The sequence below is a fragment of the Rhinatrema bivittatum genome, chromosome 2 (genome assembly GCF_901001135.1).
Source record: "Rhinatrema bivittatum chromosome 2, aRhiBiv1.1, whole genome shotgun sequence".
NCBI classification, from domain to species: domain Eukaryota; kingdom Metazoa; phylum Chordata; class Amphibia; order Gymnophiona; family Rhinatrematidae; genus Rhinatrema; species Rhinatrema bivittatum.
The window spans coordinates 133383417-133402502 of NC_042616.1; the positions used below are offsets into that span (position 1 = coordinate 133383417).

Here is a 19086-nt window from a genome sequence, read left to right on the forward strand (position 1 = left end):
TGACGTCAAACTCTTCAGTGTATTTAAGCTCAGGCCTCGCTCCATTGCTCCATAGCATTGCCTTTGCAACAGGTCTCCTTGCTACTCGAGTACTCATTGCTGCTAGAGATTCGTCTTTACTCTTCATTCCCGATCCTCGTTGTTCCTGGTTCCTGTTCTCCTTGTTCCTGCCCTGCCTATGTTTTGGATTTATTGCACAAACTTCGAGTTCGCTTCATCTGACTACGCTTCAGCCTATCTCCAGACCCAGACGTCCGCTACTCCTGATTATGCTACAGCCTATCTCCAGACCCAGAGCTCTGCTATGCCTGACCAACACTATTGACTATCAGACCATTGCTTCGATTGACCAACGCTATTGACTTCTCCGTGATCAGACCATTGCTTCGATTGACCAACGCTATTGACTTCTCCGTGATCAGACCATTGCTTCGATTGACCAACGCTATTGACTTCTCCGTGATCATATCTCAGCATCACTTAATACAATCTTCGCAATGCCGCTGGCCTTGATCCAAGTCTGTCAAGTTTCTAGAACTTTAACTGGCACACTGAGCATGCCCAGCATGCCACTAACACTGTGGCCTCACGGGGTCCCCCATCAGTCTCTTTTTTTCCATGCAGCAGTTGCCTTGTGGGTTTTAGGAACTCTATGGGCATTTCTCTCACAATTTTTCCTCACGGAATTTTTTTTTTGACAATTTCTTCAACTTTTTCCCCGTCCCGGGGTCCCCCATCGCGCACCGATCTCCACCGACGCTTCGGTAAGTTTACCGCGTTTTGCGGTTGGTTCCCGACTATGTACTTCTCGGTGCCCAACGGCCACAGACTATGCGCCACCCCTTTTCTCACCATGGCGACCGGTTTTCAGAAGTGCCCCAAGTGTCCGAGGACTATGTCCATAACGGACCCTTACAACATCTGCATGTTATGCCTCGGGCCTTCCCATGACGTCCGTTGGTGCACTAGTTGTGCACAAATAACCCCTAAAGGTCGCCGCGCCTGCTTGGAGAAAATGGAGCACTTGTTTGCCTCAAAACGCTCATCTCCATTGACTCTAAGTATGAGCCTCCCGAGTTGAAAGGTACCGTCGTCTTCGACTCCCCTCTCCATCGATGTCTCAACAGCATCGAGAAGCTGGTGACCGTCCGTCACAGACATCGTCCCATTCTAAGACTTCAGTGTCCTTGGCGCCGGAGAAGGACCAGGCCGAGCACCGCGAGAAACATTGCCACCGGCACCGACGCGCATCCTCGTCCGGTCCCGGCACCAACAGGGCAGCGTCATCGACCTTTGTCGAGCCGCCTTCCAAAAGGGCCCGGGGAGAGGGGCCCCCATCCTCTTCTGGAGCCAGGACCCCGAGGCGTTGCCCCCTTGTATTGGTGCCGGGTGCCGAGACTCCACAAATTCCTGTTGACCCTCCAGCAATGCCTAGCCTGCCTCCAACCCCAGGTGCCACGTTACCTATGCCAGCCTTCCGGAGGAATTGGACCGTATGGTACAAGAGGCAGTACTAAATGTCCTTCGGGGCTTCCAGTCACCACCGGCGCTGGCCCCCCATACCAAAGCTGAATCCGGTGCCTGTTATATTGGCTCCGCTCCTTGAGCATTTGGACACCCTCATCGGTGCCCTTCCATCAGTGCCCACACCTTCAGGACCCATCCAACCACCAATTTCTCCCCTGGTATCAGTTCCAATTCCTGTATCTTCGGAAGAAGAAGATACAGCCCATGGCTACTCTCCTCTCCAGGAACCACCGATGCCGGAGCCAGTTCCCAGACCGTCAGGGCTCTCCATACCTCGACATCCATCGAGGACACAGATGCCATCGGTGCCAGCGCCAATGTCCTCGGTGCCAGCACAGCCTATCTCAGTCCCTCCTCATTTTCCATCGGTGCCACCCTCCCATCCATCTGGATTTGGATTCCTACCTCCATCTGAGGGCCTGCTGGGTGAAGGAGACTCACCATATAACCCTTGGGATGACACTTCCTCTGACTCACAGGCTTCTGAAGAGCTTTTGTCAGAACCTTCACCCCTGGAAGAAAGGTGCAGCTCCCCTCCAGAGGACCTCTCTTTTGCCAGCTTTGTCAAAGAGATGTCCGAAACCATTCCATTCAAATTGGAAACGGAGGAAGACGCCAGATACAAAATGCTGGAGGTACTGCAATTTGTGGATGCTCTGAAGGAAGTCATGGCAATTCCTGTCCACGAGGTTCTTCTAGACCTTTTACACCACATCTGGGAGCACCCAGGAAGTGTGCCACCAGTAAACAGGAAAACTGACACCACATACCTGGTTCAGCAAGCCCCAGGCTTTCAAAAGAGCCAATTACCCCACCAATCCATAGTGGTGGAATCCGCTCAAAAGAAGGCTAAAAGATCTCGGCCTCACTCTTCTGCCCCACCAGGTAAGGAACAGAAGTCATTGGATGCTTTAGGCTGCAGAGTTTTCCAGGGCTCAATGCTAATGGCTCATGTAGCGACCTACCAGCTTTATATGACACAGTACACCAGAAATCTCTGGAAACAAGTCCAAGATTTCTCAGAAACCCTATCTGACCAATTCCAAGAGGGATTATCCTCCATCCTACAGAAGGGATTAGAGGCTGGAAAGCATGAGGTTAGGGCAACAGTACAGAATTAGCAGCCAAGTGTTCGATCTGGATTCCTTTATTGAGCAGAGACACAAATTTGTAAAAAAGCCCGACTCAGGCCGAGTTTCGCCCTCTTACAATGGGGCTGCGTCAGGGACTACAACATACAATAAATAACACATACTCATAAATAATAAAAAAAATCATAAAAACATAACTAAAACACACATATAGAATGGTAACAAATATGTATGTGGTGTAACATATAAACTGGAAAGTAAAAAATAACTTATATTGAATATACATGTGGTAAACTATCCATCAGAACAAATAACAATATATATTGCCTTTACCTCAGCTTTATCGTGTTGTGGTTGCTGAATGTCCGGGTTTTAAATATGACTGTACAACAAATGGTCTGTAATTTCACGAATAAAAAAATCATAAAAATAAAATTACTTGTGACCTTGGGCAAGTCACTTTACCCTCCATTGCCTCAGGTACAAAAACTTAGATTGTAAGCCCTCTGGGGATAGAGAAATACCTACAGTACCTGAATGTAAACCGGTGTGATATCTCGATTGAGATCGAATGTCGGTATATAAAAAATAATAAATAAAAATAAAAAATAAATAAATAAATATTATGAATATAAATTATTCATTCACATTAAAAATTTAAATGTACCTCAATTTCAAAAAAGGCATCTTATGGCACACTATTGAGCAAAGTTTTCCCATGCTATATATGATAAAAAAATGATGTATATGTCAAATATACATAAAACTATACAGGTCCCACATAAATGATCACCAAATTACAAAATACGCCGAAATGCACAGAAAAATTAAAAAATAATAAAAACCTATATAAAATGCTGAGAAACAATAAATGAGCTGGTGTCCCAAAATATCTTTAAAAAATGAAAAACTGTCTATGATTGACTACTATGTCCAAAAAATATGAGTGAGAGCACTATAAGATAAGATGCATGCCTCCGCAGCGCAATCTTAAACAATTCAGTTTTATATCTTAACTATAACAACTATTGAAAAAAGAACAGAAACGGGAAAACTCATAAAAAATATTACACAATATATCAAGATAAGTTAAGACTCGCTATAACTAGAAAATAAGTATTAGCATTAAATGAACTGGTGTCACAAAATATCTTAAAAAGCTTAAAAAATGTTTATGATTTGCAAAAGTAAAGGAGTGACTACCATAACAAAAAATCGTGAGTAAGAGCACTGTAGGATAACATACATGCCACGGCAGCGCTATTGTAAACAATTCGATCTTGCATCTTAACTATAACAACTTCACCCGCCGGATATGCCGCTATTGAAAAAAGACCAGAAACGGGAAAACTCATAAAAAATTATTATTAAAAATAACTTAAGAGGAATTAAAACCAGTGCTCACTATTCGATGTGCTGAAGGATCCTGTGTGCACAGCAGCACCTCTGTCTCTGTCCAATCGTAATAGTAAGGACTCTAAAATGCCGGCGTCTTGTTTTATGAAGGCTCAAAAATGTGCCAAAGCTGCCGTCATTCAAAAAAAGGGGGGCGTGGTTTGAAAATGCCCATATGTTCTAAACAAGTGCGGCTGCGGGCTTGAAAATGGTAGGTTGCTGATCTCGAAGAAAAAAAATGTGCATAGTGCAACTTAAACCAAAAAATGTAATGGCCTCACAAACTGACTTAAGAGTCGGTGTCCATTCAAAATGTATGCATGTATGAAAACTGAGTGACAACCAGACCACGTCGGCAGTATTAAATATTCACTACTTTGTAAGATGCAGTATTCGCTAGCACTAATATTTTATTCAAATAAAATATATATAGGATCTTACTGAGCCCGAGGCGTATGTTATCTTAAGTCAAACAAATAAGACTAATATGTAAATTATTCAATGCTGAAAAAAATTGCTGTGCCCTAAAAAATGAGAAAATGAAAAAATGAAAAAAATAAAAACACATCAGCAATCCTATCTATCTTGGATCATAAATAAATAAATAAAACATGCCATTGTGCTGCTAATTCTGTACTGTTGCCCTCACGGCTTTGTTAGACAGCCTTGCTGTTTCTTCAGTCCAAGCATGAGGTTAGGGCAGCCTACGATGTCTTTGACACTGCATCATTGGTATCAGCAGCCGGAATTAGTGCCAGGTGCTGGGCTTGGCTGAAAGCCTCTGACTTGCGCCAAGAAGTTCAAGATAAATTGGCGGACCTTCCCTGCACAAGGGACAATTTGTTTGGTGATAAGATTCAAGAGGCAGTGGTGCAACTCAAAGATCACCATGAAACCCTGCGCCAGTTGCCCACTGTCCCCTCAGATTTCTATTCCACAGCCAGAAGAGGATTTAGACAAGACACCAGAAAGCTGAACTATAGGCCACGCAGGTACTACCCTCCTCCATCCCATGCTAGATCGACCAGACCCTCTCACAGAGGCCAACCTTGTCAGCACAGAGCCCCCCCAAAGCTCAGCCAGCCCCCCAGACTAGTCCTGCAGAGGGCTTTTGACTCCCATCTAGAGAGCAGCAGTCAACCTCCCCCCCCCAACCACTTTTCCTGTGGGAGGCCACCTGTGCCACTTTGCCACCAAATGGCACACAATCACCACCGACCAATGGGTCCTCTCTATAGTAACCCACGGTTACCATCTGAATTTCCTTGCTGTGCCCTCAGACTCTCTGCAACTCCTGGAGTGGAGCCTGAGTGATCACACACCATTCCTCGAGGCAGAACTCTCTATCCTACTGCAGTCCAGAGCTGTAGAACCAGTTCCCTGAATGCAGCAAGGAAGAGGATTCTACTCTCGATATTTTCTAATTATGAAAAAAACTGGCAGCATACGTCCCATCTTGGACCTCCGTGCCCTAAACAAATACCTTCGCAAGGAGAAGTTCAGGATGGTTTCCTTGGGAACCATGCTTCCTCTCCTGCAACAAGGAGATTGGCTCTGCTTTCTAGATCTTCAGGAGGCTTACGCCCATATAGCAATATTCCCTTCTCATCGAAAATATCTCCGATTCATAGTAGGATACAGACATTTCCAATACAGAGTGCTGCCATTAGGCCTTGCATCAGCACCCCGAGTATTCACAAAATGCCTGGCAGTCATGGCAGCACAGTTGAGACGGCACGGTATCCACGTCTGCCCATATTTAGATGACTGGCTCCTCAGGAGTCCGTCCAGTGAAGGAGTGCTTCAATCCCTCTGTCTTACCATACAACTGCTACAGTCGTCGGGATTTCTAATAAACTATCCTAAATGCCATCTGACTCCATCGCGCAAACTCTTGTTCATCAGAGCAGATCTAAACACCACTACAGCCAGAGCATCCCTCCCAAGAGACTGCGCAAAGACACTGTCCAGCTTGGCCAAAACAGTACAGACTCGTCAGACAGCATCAGCTCGTCAGCTACTAACCTTGCTGGGACATATGGCATCCACAGTTCACGTTACCCCAATGGCTCAATTATCCATGAGGATAACACAATGGCCTTTAAAGTCTTAGTGGTCCCAAGCCAACCAAAACCTGTCACAAATTGGCCAGATAACCAGCCAGCTTTGTCACTCACTGGCTTGGTGGTCATGGGAGTCCAATCTATGGACAGGACTGCCCTTCCAACCACCAAATCTGCAGATCACGTTGACCACGGATGCCTCCAACCTAGGCAGGAGAGCCTATGTCAGCGGATTGCAAACATAAGGAACCTGGACCAGGCTGGAAGTGGACCATCAGATAAATTTTCTGGAGCTCCAGGCGATACGGTATGCCCTATTCACATTCCAGGATTGCCTATCCAACAAGGTAATACTAATTCAAACAGACAACCAGGTAGCAATGTGGTATCTCAACAAGCAAGGGGGCACAGGCTCTTACATGCTTTGCCAGGAGGCGGCGCAGATCTGGGCCTGGGCTCTCTCACATTCCATGCTGCTGAGAGCAACCTACCTGGTGGGCACTCAGAATGTAATGGCAGACCGTCTCAGCCGGACCCTTCCATCCCCACGAATGGTCCCTAGATCTCACTGTAGTGAACAGAACTTTCCACCAGTGGTCGGACATCGACCTCTTTGCATCATGTCACAACCGCAATGTAGACCGCTTCTACTCTCTGCACTGCAGCTGCAAGACACCACCAATGGGTGCCTTCGCTCACTCGTGGAGCACGGGTCTACTATACGCATACCCTCCTATTCTGCTCATCAGCAAGACTCTCGTGAAGTTACGACAAGACCAGGTAACAATGATCCTCATAGTACCTTACTGGACGCGACAAGTTTGGTTTCCCATTCTACGCGACCTCTCAGTCCAGCAGCCTGTTCGTCTGGGCACAGCACCAACTCTCATAACATAGAACAACGGAGTGTTGTGTCATCTGAACCTCCAGTCTCTGTCTTTAACAGCCTGAATGTTGAAAGGTTAATTTTGCAATCCCTTAACCTTTCTAATGATGTGACCCAGGTCCTCATAGCTTCATGAAAGCCTTCTACTCGGAAATCTTACCGTTCAAAGTGGAACAGGTTCTCCTTGTGGTGCATGTTAAAAAGGCTAGATCCTTTTTCCTGCCCCACAACAAGGCTCCTGGACTTCTCTGGCACCTCTCGGAGTCTGGCCTACAGACTTCCTCCATCCGGGTACATGTAAATGCCATAGCCGCTTACCATAAAGGTATAGGGGATGCCCCAATTTCAGCGCAACCCCTTGTAGAGTGCTTTATGAGAGGCTTACTACAACTGAAGCCTCCACTACATCCCTCAGTTGCGGCCTGGGACCTCAATGTTGTCCTGGGAAGGCTCATGCTGTCTCCATTCGAGCCCCTACATTCCTGCGAGCTACGACATCTCACTTGGAAAGTTATGTTTCTTGTGGCTATAACATCAGCTCGCAGAGTCAGTGAGCTACAGACGTTGGTAATGTATCCACCTTATAAAAGATTTCTCCACAACCATGTAGTGCTCCGCACTTACCCTAAATTCTTACCGAAGGTGGTCTCTGATTTCCACTTAAATCAATCCATAAAACTGCCCATCTTTTTTCCGAGGCTTCACTCACATCCAGGTGAGCGGGCCTTGCATTCCTTGGACTGTAAGCGTCCGCTCGCCTTTTATTTGGACCGCACTGCAGCCCATAGGAAGTCCACCCAACTCTTTGTCTCCTTTGATAAGAACAGGCTGGGGATTATGGTGGGTAAGCAGAGATTTGCACACACCTATGTAAAATTTGGTGCACATGGGCACCTGGCTGGCTGCTACCAACAAGCAGGCCTTCCACTAGAGGGACGTGTGAAAGCGCATTCAGTCAGAGCCATGGCAATTTCAGTAGCTCACCTACGTTCGGTACCTATTGCTGACATCTGTAGAGCTGCCTCTTGGAGCTCTCTCCATACCTTTGCAGCTCATTACTGTCTCGACAAGGCTGGTAGGCAAGACTGCATCTTTGGCCAGCCTGTACTGCATAAGTTGTTTCAGGTTTAGTAACCTAACTCTTCCTACCTACAGCCCACTGTAAAATTCAGGCTGCCCTTCATAACCAACAGCACCCCTGTTGTTCCTGTTGCACATTGTTGGGTGCTGCTTGGTTCGCTTTGGTCGTGCATCTGTAGCTCGCTATTCACCCATATGTGAGGTCTACCATCCTGTTTGTCCTGGGAGAAAGCAGAATTGCTTAACTGTAACAGGGGTTCTCCCAGGACAGCAGGATGTTAGTCCTCACGAAACCCACCCACCACCCCGCGGAGTTGGGTTCACTGACGTTTTATTATTTTATTTTTTGCTTGTACATTTTGCTACAAATGAGACTGAAGGGGGACCCCTGGTGGCTGCAGGGTTAGTGGCATGCTGGGCATGCTCAGTGTGCCAGTCAAAGTTCTAGAAACTTTGACAAAAGTGTTCCATGACAGGGCTCCATCTGATGATGTCACCCATATGTGAGGACTATCATCCTGCTGTCGTGGGAGAACACCTGTTACAGGTAAGCAACTCTGCTTTATACTGGCTAAAAAAACTGAGAGGTGAATTTTAAAAGCTAGTTGCATGTCAAAATCGGGAGATAGTGCACAAATAGGACATACACGTGTCCACCCTATTTTAAAAGCCGTCTACATGCGTGCCCATCTCCCAATATGCAAATATCTCACTTTGAATGAAAAAGGGTTGTGGTGTGGGTGGGACCAAGAGATGTGTGCGCAAGTACCTATGCGCCTGGGTGTGTGCTCAGGTCCAGTGCCACGTAACTTTACTTCTGCTATGGAGGAGGTGTACGTTTAAAAACAAAGGCATCTGTGAGGGGTTTAAGGCTTCTGAGATAACTGGGGGAAGTGCAGGCTAAAGAGCCAGGGGTATTTGGAGGACCTAGCTCTAGACTAGACGAACTGGTTAAAGTGGATATGTCACGGACATGAGCATGTTATAAAATTCGCCCACTTGCATGGCTCAAACCTGACTTTGCACAACTGTGCATGCCCACTTGAAAAATTGGGTGCATGCATACGTGCCTAGGCTATTTTATAACATATATGCGTATGTTATAAAATTGCTGCATCTTTGGATGCGTGATGATGCACAGGTGTACATGTGTGCCTGCACACTCATTTGAAAGTTACCGTCCCTTTCTCTTGTATTTGGAAAACGATGAACTGGCACCTTTCGACTTAGGAAAAATACTATGCAAAGTTTTGCGCTATTAAAGGTGAATTTTAAAAGCCCGGCACGCACATTAATTAGGGGATGTGCGAATAAGTCGGGCTTGCATGCACCAAACAAATTTGAAAAGTCTCCTGGATATGTGCATATCTTTCACAGCACACACATCTCCAAAGTTTTAAAAATGGGGCAGTTGGGGTGGGGCATGAGCATTTCAGGGCGTGAACCAGAGATGTCAAATACTTACACGCGCCAGCATGTGCTGAGATCCCCTGTCATGTAATTTTACTTCTGCTATGGATGATGTGTAAGCTAAAAAATAAAAGGATTGAGCCATTTCTGAGGGGTTTAAAGAGTCTGGGGTAACTGGGTGGGAGTGTAGGCTATCAAACCAGGGGAGGGGGGTTGGAGGACCTATCTATTAACTGGGTGAAATGGTGGACAAATTTGTAAACTGGGGATGGCATGGGCATGCACCCCTTTTATGCAGTAGAAGCGAGATTTGCACACACCTATGTAAAATTTGGGGCACATGGGCAGACTATATTATAAAATGGCTGCAGCCCTGGGCGCGAACCAGGATATGCATGCAAATGTGTGCCCCCACACTGGTTTGAAAGTTACCGATCCTAACAGTAACTTTCAAACCAGCGTGCGAGTACACTTTGGCTTGTGTTCATCTCCGCACACCCAGATACGTGGTGATTTTATAACTTGCGTGCACATATGTGTACATGTTATAAAGTACCCTGGGTGTGCATGTAGCTGAGAAAATTTCAATTCTACCACATAATTCAGGGTATTTTATTTTGGGCATGCATCCATGCCATTGGCAGTTTCAGCAGTTTGTCCTCCAGCTCACCCAGTTAAGAGCTAGGACTTCCAAACCCCCCTGGTTTGATAGACTGCTCTCCCCCCACTTACCTCAGAGCCTTTAAACCTTAAATCTAGTTGGATAGAATGTGTCTGACTAGATATAGTACAGTTATTTATCCCTTCAAAGTTGTCCAGTTAAACTTAATCAGTTAGTACTGAAAATAGATGCTGACCAGATAAATCAAAAACATGCTGAAAGAACATCTCCAAAGATGCCCCTTTTTTTAACTAGCTAAATTTGTGCACCTTGTGAGTTTACTAGGGCAAATTTAGCCTGTCTGAAGTTGAAAATTTTCAGTTATGTTTAGCTGGCTAAATGTCTAAGGGGGCCACTACCGCGGGGGTTTACTAAGCTGAAGTACTTGGTACTGCAGCTTAGTAAATCCCCACAGTATTTTCCCCAGTGGTAAAATACAGCAGGGTTAAAGGCCCCAAAAATCACACAGTGCTAGCCCCTTTGCCCTGGGCCACCATCCTTATAAATGACCATATCAGCCCGATAGACCCTCCCGCAAGTGTGTAAACCTCTCCTGGGGATCCTGTGAGATCCCCCACCACCTCTAGAGGTGACCCTAATGTTAAAAACAAACAAAAAAAAATGTAAGTTTGCACATCAAATGCACCTCACCCTACCTAACCCCATCCTTTTTCAAGAAAATAACCCACCCGATTCCAACCTCCCCCCACATTTACTGTCCCCCTATCTCCCTCATAGGGGCATAACTTGTATTGTGGCCAGTGCCATTTTGAATTGAGACAGTGCTGAGTACAGAGCCACCAGATGTTAAAGGTATGGCCTGGGGGGGGGGGGGTGTAGAGTATGGAGGCAAAGAACACACTTGAGACAGCTTTCATCGCAGGCAGGAAGACAAGGCAAAAAGGGCTGAGCCCTCACGAGGCTCTTCCTTTTATTGTACATTCATACAAAGGCAGATGATGTGTCATTACATGATTGGCTACTTTCCCATAGCAACAGACGAGTCCCTACACTATTGGCTTTGGCTCAGGGGGTGTGCACGGATCATTTCATTGGCTGCTGAAATCTATACCTCCTGACTTTGTCCTGCCTCTGACTAAGGAACACCCAGCCCTACTTTCAGGCTATCAGGATTAATTATAAGCCAGAGAAATACATGAAGTCAGGTATCCTTTCCTAGGCAGAGACTTAAGCACAAGTGATGCTTTTATTCAGGCAAATGTCAGGGAGAAGGGAAGTTAAGTGTTTAAACCCTGATGAAATGGCTTGCTGGCAAGCGCATATTTCCCACAGGGGGGGGGGCGCTGGGGTGGGCTGGGGGTTCAAGGGAGATGGGGGGGGAGCGTAAAGCTTGTGGGGGCATTTGGAGCAGGGCGATGTTTGAGCCAAGAGGGGGTATTTTCTTGAAAAGTTGTGGAATTGGGGAGGGAAAGGAAAGGGTATTCGCCATATGAAATAAAACATTTTTTTGTTTGTTTTTAACATTAGGGCTACCTCTAGAAGTGGTGGGGGTCTTTGAAGACCCTGGGGGGGGGGGGTGTTGATTGGGTCAATATCATCCTGGGAGTATTGGGATGCGGGTTAGCATTCAGATGCTCCTGGGGAAAGTTAGCTACAGCTCCTGAGTTGTAGCTAACTTTCAGGAAAATAATGCAGCATGCGATTTTTCAAGCAAGCCATGTTATTTTATTTTCATAAAATGTATTAGTAATGAGCTGCTTTATATACATTTGCATGTAAAGCAGCTCATTACCATTTTGCTATATTGGGATAAAATAATATACAGTATTGAAAATACCATATGCTGTTGCGGTGTTGATGCATTTACTGCACAGTAAATTCCTAATGCATCTTAGTAAATATGCTTTTAAGTTAGCCAGATCAATCCTAAAAATTGACCCCATATTATATAATGGTATTCATTGTTTAACTACTGCATATAGATCTATTTAAAAATCAATAATATTTTTATTTACAATGTACTTTTTATGTTAACATTTTAACTTGAAATGGATTTGATGTAATTTTTTCTTTCATGACATTATGTTTCTTTATTTAGATTGGTTCATTAAAAATCCTGAAGGAAATAAGTCAGAATTCACAGATCAGATGTTCTATTGCTGACCTTGGAGGCTTGCAAACTATGGTCACAATTCTTGATTCCCCAGATAAGGATTTGAAAAGTTTGGCAGCTGAAACAATTGGCAATATAGCCAAGTTTAAACGAGCCCGACGAACTGTAAGACAACATGGAGGGATAAAGAGACTGGTTAGTACACATTGCAATAAATATGTAAACTTTTAATTTTTACAAATGTGTTGAGCAGTACTATATTTTAAATATTTATATTAACATACTTCATTTTGTAATTATTATTGAGCTACAGTATGTCATCATTGTGATTTATTTTAGGTTGGATTATTGGATTGTGCTCAAGTAAGATCAGCTAATGTTACTGCAGACCAGGAAAAAGATATTGAAGTGGCCCGGTGTGGGGCACTGGCACTCTGGAGCTGTAGTAAAAGTACCAGGAATAAAGAAGCAATCCGTAAGGCCGGCGGGATTCCATTGTTAGCTCGACTGCTAAAGTCTCCTCATGCAAACATGCTAATTCCAGTGGTAGGAATATTGCAAGAATGTGCTTCTGAGGTAAACAAAACTAAATTTATTATATTTTATAGTTCTCAGTTTACAGCAATTCTTTACCTTATTTACTATTTATAAAACTACAACTGTATGTTCGTGCTATACAAATCAACAGTACAAAATGGTACGTGTTTGAGAGAACTTTCTCTGAGGGGCAAACAGGATGATCAGCCTAGAAGGCTTTTCTGGGTATACATGGGATTTCCTGCACAGCTGCCACTGCCACTGCCACATGGGCTCCCTCAATCTTTTTTTATCTGTGGAGAATATTAGATGTGTTTTCCATCACTGACCATTTCTCCATCGACAATTAGGTAATTAGGTAATTCATCATTACACTTGGGTGACATCAGCTAATGGGGCATTGAGCAGACTACTTTCTGAACTCAGTAGAGCTTTTGTCCTAGTGAGCATATACTGGAGTTCCCATGGAAACCACTACTTTCTGAGACCCTCAGTCATTTTTTTATCCATGCTAAAGCCTAGATGACTATCATGCTCTCTTTTATCAAGATCTTTTTTGAAGCCTCTCAGGCTCTTTTTTTTATGGGTTGTTTTTCTTTTTTTTTTGCCTTGCTGCCTATGGCAGCCCCTCTACAGCACTTATCAGTGTTAGTAAAATAAAGAAAAAGGAAGAACAGATGAAGAAAAGAAGTAGGAAGAAAGTGCCTCATGAAGTTCTTGGGAATCAGTACTCATCAATGGTGAGTTGAATAAAGATTCTTCATTTAGGGCTCCCCTGCAGTAGTGCATCCTGGGGGTTGAGAGAGTTGGTGAAATGTTGAGCTTCAGGATTGAAGAGCTTCAAATACGGATTTCCTCAGTGCCATAAGCACAGGATCCCATTGCTCCGACTGGAAACTGAGTTCTCTTTCTTCAGTAATATGTGAGAGCCTGACGTGGTCGGCACATTCAGCAGGCCCAGTGTGGTTGTAGCTGTTGGAGCACAGAGCCCTCGGAACATTAGCCACATCATTGGTGGTGCCTCTGTACCATCGGTGCCACCAATTCCTGGAACATCTGCGCCATCTGTATCACCAGTGCACTGCACCATCGTCTATGCTATGCATCATTGGTGCCATTCATTCATGGAGCACCATCAGTGCATAGAGCATCTGCACGAAGAGTGTACAACCAAAAAAAGTGTTGTATCGTGTTTTATTTTGTTTGGGGGTTTTTTTTGTTTTTTTTTCCACTTTTAGTGCTCACTAACAGGAAAAGGTTTTGGTTTTTTTTATCAGAGAGAGAGAGAGAGAGAGAGAAAAAAACTATATAAGAGTCAATATGTCACTCTATCTATACCACTATAAGAGGAGGTATTTTTAACTCAGTGTGGGGTTTGGGGGTGGGGTAGGTTTGGTAGGATGGTTTTACATAAACAGTCAGAGGTATGAACAGCAAAGTTGACATCCCTGAAGATTTTCTGTCGTTTGAATTGATGAAAGGTACAAGAACAGTTGATGTGTACAATGCACTCTCTACCTAGCTTGTTTGAAGTTAGGTAGAGAGTGCATTGTACACATCAACTGTTCTTGTACCTTTCATCAATTCAAACAGAAAATCTTCAGTTATGTCTACGCATCACTCTCTATTTATAATTCTTACAGTGGTATAAATAGAGAGTGACATATTGATTTTTATATAGAGGCTCTCTCTCTCTCTCACGGCATGTGTGATAAAAAAAACCAACCTTTTCCTGTGTATTAATCAGTGCGTGAAGCAATAAATTTATCGCACCTTGCGGAAATTGCCTATGCGAGATCAGGAAAATTAGCCTAACCATGTCCCTTCTTTTAATCACAGGTACTATTTTTGCTATATTTATAGCATTTTGAAAAATTTAGGGGTATGTTTCAGTTAGTGCTAATGATGCATGGAGCATGTGCACCATTGGTGCCATTGATGCATTGCACTATCATCAATGCTGTGCACCATCGTGCCATCGATTCAAGAAGCATCATCAATGTATGGAGCATTTGCACTATGGATGCATAGAGCATTTGCACCATTGATATATCTGCTCCAAGGGGTGTGTGGAGCATCTGCATAATCTGTGCTTCTGTTCCAAGGGTGCATGGAACTTTTACACACTCATTGCATCTGCTCCACAGGTGTGTGGAGCATCTTCACCACTGGTGTATGGAGTTTCTGCACCATTAGTGTGTGACGCATCTGCATTATTGGTGTCATAGATGCATGGAGCATCAGGCACCTTCAGCACAAAAAGACCTGGCATCCTCAGTATACCAAGATTATCTCAGTCCGTCAATGCATGGCCCATGGACCGTGGTGCAAGGACAGAGGGGGATGTTTTCTAAACTCCCACTTTCTTCAGGGCAATGTAGATGCCTCAGCACTCATCTGCTCCATACTTCAATCATACCAGTCTAAAGGTCATATCAGTCCATGGATCTCGTGTTGATTCTGAGTGAAGATTCTTTTTCTCCTTAACTGCAGCACCCCTGGAGGAGCCTCATTCTTTTTCATCCTGGAGCAAGAGCAATCCCGTGCTACATTTGGGGTGGGTAGCTTTGGAAGGATCCTGCTAGCTATCAAGACATCAACAGGGTTATTTCATTGTTCACGTATCTGAATGACTGGTTAGTGATGAGACCAGCAAAGGACCAGAGTTTTTTGATTCCAGGAGTTGAATAATAAAACTGCTGAAGTCACTGGGGTTCTTAGCCATTTTTGCCTGCTTAGTCCTCACTCAGAGAATCCAATTCTTTAGAGCCTCCATAGACTCAGTATAGCAAAGGGTTTTCCTGCTAGAGGATGGAGCACTTCGGATTAGAGTCTTCGTGCAGGACATGGTGTGCTGGAGATCCTCCACAATCTGCTCAGCATTTGGTCATTCTCAGTCATATGGCAGCTGCAGTGCAAGAGGGGCAGTTTGCTCACCTCTACATGAGATCTTGTAAATGGGACCTTTGATCATAATGGAGCCAACTTTTTTAACTTCTTTCTCATCTTATCTGGGTTATTCAGTGTATTGAAACCAGGAGTTCCCACATTAAGTGATTCTAGCAACAGATGCCTCCAGTTGTCACAGTGTGTGAGCCCTTGCACTGTGGTGAGGTTGGCATTGCCTAACTGGTGACCCAGGGGGGGCCCTCCACTGACAGCAGGCAGACTCACAGAAACTGGAAACAGGTCTGGGCTTCACATTTACCAACCCCTTCCTCCGCAGGTTGAGCCCTTGGATTTGAGGGTCGGCAGGACTTAGGCAAAGACCACAGACAGTGCCAAAGAGCAGGCTGAGGTTAGGGCAAGCAGCAGACAGGCACAGTTAAGATGCAGGTGGTGGTCAGGGCAGGTGGCAGACAGGCAAGGTTGCGATTCAGGCAGTGATCAAGACAGGCAGAGATCAGGTGTAGTCAGAACCAGCCTGGGATCAGAACAAAGAATCAGTCAGAAAGGACAAAATAAGAGAGACAAGGACCATGGCACACAAGACTCTGACTGGAACAGACAAACAGGGAGCTGGACTAGACCAACAAGTTGAGGAGCAAGGCAGGGGACAGGACAGGAAGGACAAGGGACAGGGTAAGAACCAAAACAGGGAGACCAGGAGCTGGACAAGGCAGGAAGACAAGGAGCTGGATGGGAACCATAGTAGGAGGACGAAGAACTGGAGGACAGGAAACAGGCAGGCAGAAAGAAGAGAAGCAACACACATTGCAGACAAGGCAGGAGGGCCTGTTGCTGAGGTGCTAGGTTGTGGAACAAATCTTCCTTATATATTAGAACTGGGATGACATCATAAGTCAGCACCCACAAGAAATGCTAGCTGTATGGTATATAAAAGGGTTACAGCAAGAGCAAGTGGTTTCAACCAGGCCCAAATATGCAGCACACTACAGGAAGCTATGCCAGTTGTGTGGAGGTAAGGAGCATTGCACTGATTGATGTTGGGGAACACGCATAGGGGGTTACTGTCCAGAAAGAACCTAGTCAGTGTCAGAACACCAGTATCAAATAAATCTGTACAATTTCGAGCAATTCTTTACAGAAAGAGTTTTGTCCATCAGGTGGCAATGTTCTACATGTACAAGCAAGGTGGAATGGACTCCTGGAGTCCTTTGCCACACAATCAGAAGAATTTGGGTGAAGGCCCTCATCCATGGAGCTTACCTTCAGGCAACATATCTTCCAGGCATTTCTGACCTGACAGATCACCTCAGTCAGATTTTCCAACCCTTCCAGTGGTCATTGAATCAGGAAGTGATGAACGACCTATGGACCAATAGGCAATAGACCTATTTGCTTCAGAAACCAATTAAAAAATCAAATAATTTTGCTTCATTCTTTCAAATGAGTTCATATTATTCCAAGATGTGTTTCTGCTGTAGTGGGATTCTATTCTGCTGTAAGTGTTTCCATCACTACCACTAATATCCCCAAAATATATATACAGGATCAGGTCAACAAGATCCTCATGTTTTCAGCATGACCCAGACATGTCTGTACTCATACCTTATCAAACTCTCCATACTTTCTCCAATTCAGCTCTGAACCTCTCTGATGCTCCTCACCAAGAAAGAGGTCAGCTGTACCATCCCAATCTACCTCATCTCAGAGTGATGGCTTGGAGATTGAATGCTCATTAGTTGCCCTTTGGGCGTTACCTAAGGAGATAGAAGATATCATAATTTCTGCAAGAATACCATCCACTAGGAAGTCATGCTTTTAAATAGAAACTATTTCTCAATTGGTGTCAGTCAGCATCCATAGATTCAACTGCCTACCACCCAAGAGATTATCTCAGATACTTGTTCTACCTGTTATCATCAGGCTCTGCACTTCTTCCATAAGGGTGCTTTTGAGTGCCATCGCAGCAAATCACTCTCAGGTAGAGGGCAACTCAATCTCCATTCAACCTCTGGTTTCCAAATTCATGAAAGTGTGTTGGGATATGAAACCCCCAGTCTCGAGGCTTGCTGTCCATGGGATCTCAACATGGTCCTTGCACAGTTAACGATACCTCCATTGAACCTTTGGACTCTTTTTCATTGTAAATCCTCATCTGGAAGGTGGTGTTTTTAGTAGCAATCTCTTCAGGAAGAAGAGTACGTAACTGAGGCAAGTGCCTTCTATTTCAAACAAAAGTGCCAAATAACCATGTTTTCTTCTGTAGAATATGTTTAAGCCTAGCAGTGTTCCATGCGTAATTAACTAATTTGGTGACTATAATCTATTAAAAGGCATTATATACCTCAAATGTTTAGGAGTTCTCAAGTGCAGCTCTCAAAATTAATCTGAATTGCTGGGAGAAATATTTTGATTCTTTACCATAAATACAGAAGTAATGCAATTCATTTTAATTTTTTAATTGTTCATCAAGGATCACTACTCCATGTTGAGTACAGAGTATAAATTAGGTTTCCTAAGCCAACCTTTAAGTGTGTCCTGCCTTCAGTAAGCATTCAAGTAACACCAGTCAACTCAGGCCAAGGTTGGGGTAGGCAGCAAGCAAACCGTGTCTGGGTCCAGACCATGGTTGGAGCAGGCAGCAAGCAGAAGAGTAGTCAAGTCCACGGGAAGGGTCAGAATCAGGAGTCAGGCAGAGATAGGCAGACAAGAGGAAGACAAAATACTGGGGACCAAGTCACAAGCAGGGCTAGGCAGAGCATGACAAGGCAAGGTAAGGCAACAACGAGGCACCTAACAAGGAAGCAAGACAAGGCAAGCAAAGTTGAGAGAGCAAGCAACATATGCACTGCCTGCTCTAACCATGGCCTGGACCCAGACACTGTTTGCTCGCTGCCTACCCCAACCTTGGCCTGAGTTGACTGGTGTTACTTGAATGCTTACTGAAGGCAGGACACACTTAAAGGTTGGGTTAGGAAACCTAATTTATACTCTGTACTCATCATGGAGTAGTGATCCTTGATGAACAATTAAAAAATTTAAATGAATTGTATTACTTCTATATTTATGGTAAAGAATCAAAATATTTCTCCCAGCTATTCAGATTAATTTTGAGGCAAATCTTGGAATTCAGCTGAAGTTTAAATACCCAGTCACGTGATATCACCACAAAGCACTGGTGGTTCAGTTTCTTGCCACAAGGCCTTTAAATGCTGGCATGCTGCACATGTGCCATGGTAGACACGGCAGCATGGCAGCATCTCGAACGTGAGGACAGTGTTCGGGGGTAAATGCAACTGGTCATGGGACATCCTCCGGCCGGCCAAAATGTTACATTTGTAAAGGCAGAGTCCTGGCCACTTGTTGTTCATCTAGGAACAGTTTCTATCAAAGACATCTGCGAACCTGCAACTTGGTTATCTGTATTTATCCTCACAATCCATTACTGTCTGGAC

General features: G+C 44.6%; 1 protein-coding gene across 1 annotated transcript in view; it reads left to right on the forward strand.

Moving 5' to 3' along the window:
- The window catches only part of ARMC4 (armadillo repeat containing 4), an 890525-nt gene that overhangs the window by 414264 nt on the left and 457175 nt on the right, over positions 1–19086 (forward strand). Inside the window, exons 12-13 of the mRNA XM_029588639.1 lie at positions 12173–12382; positions 12527–12763. Of these exons, the coding sequence (XP_029444499.1) occupies positions 12173–12382; positions 12527–12763 (447 nt within the window). The remainder of the gene's footprint in view (positions 1–12172; positions 12383–12526; positions 12764–19086) is intronic.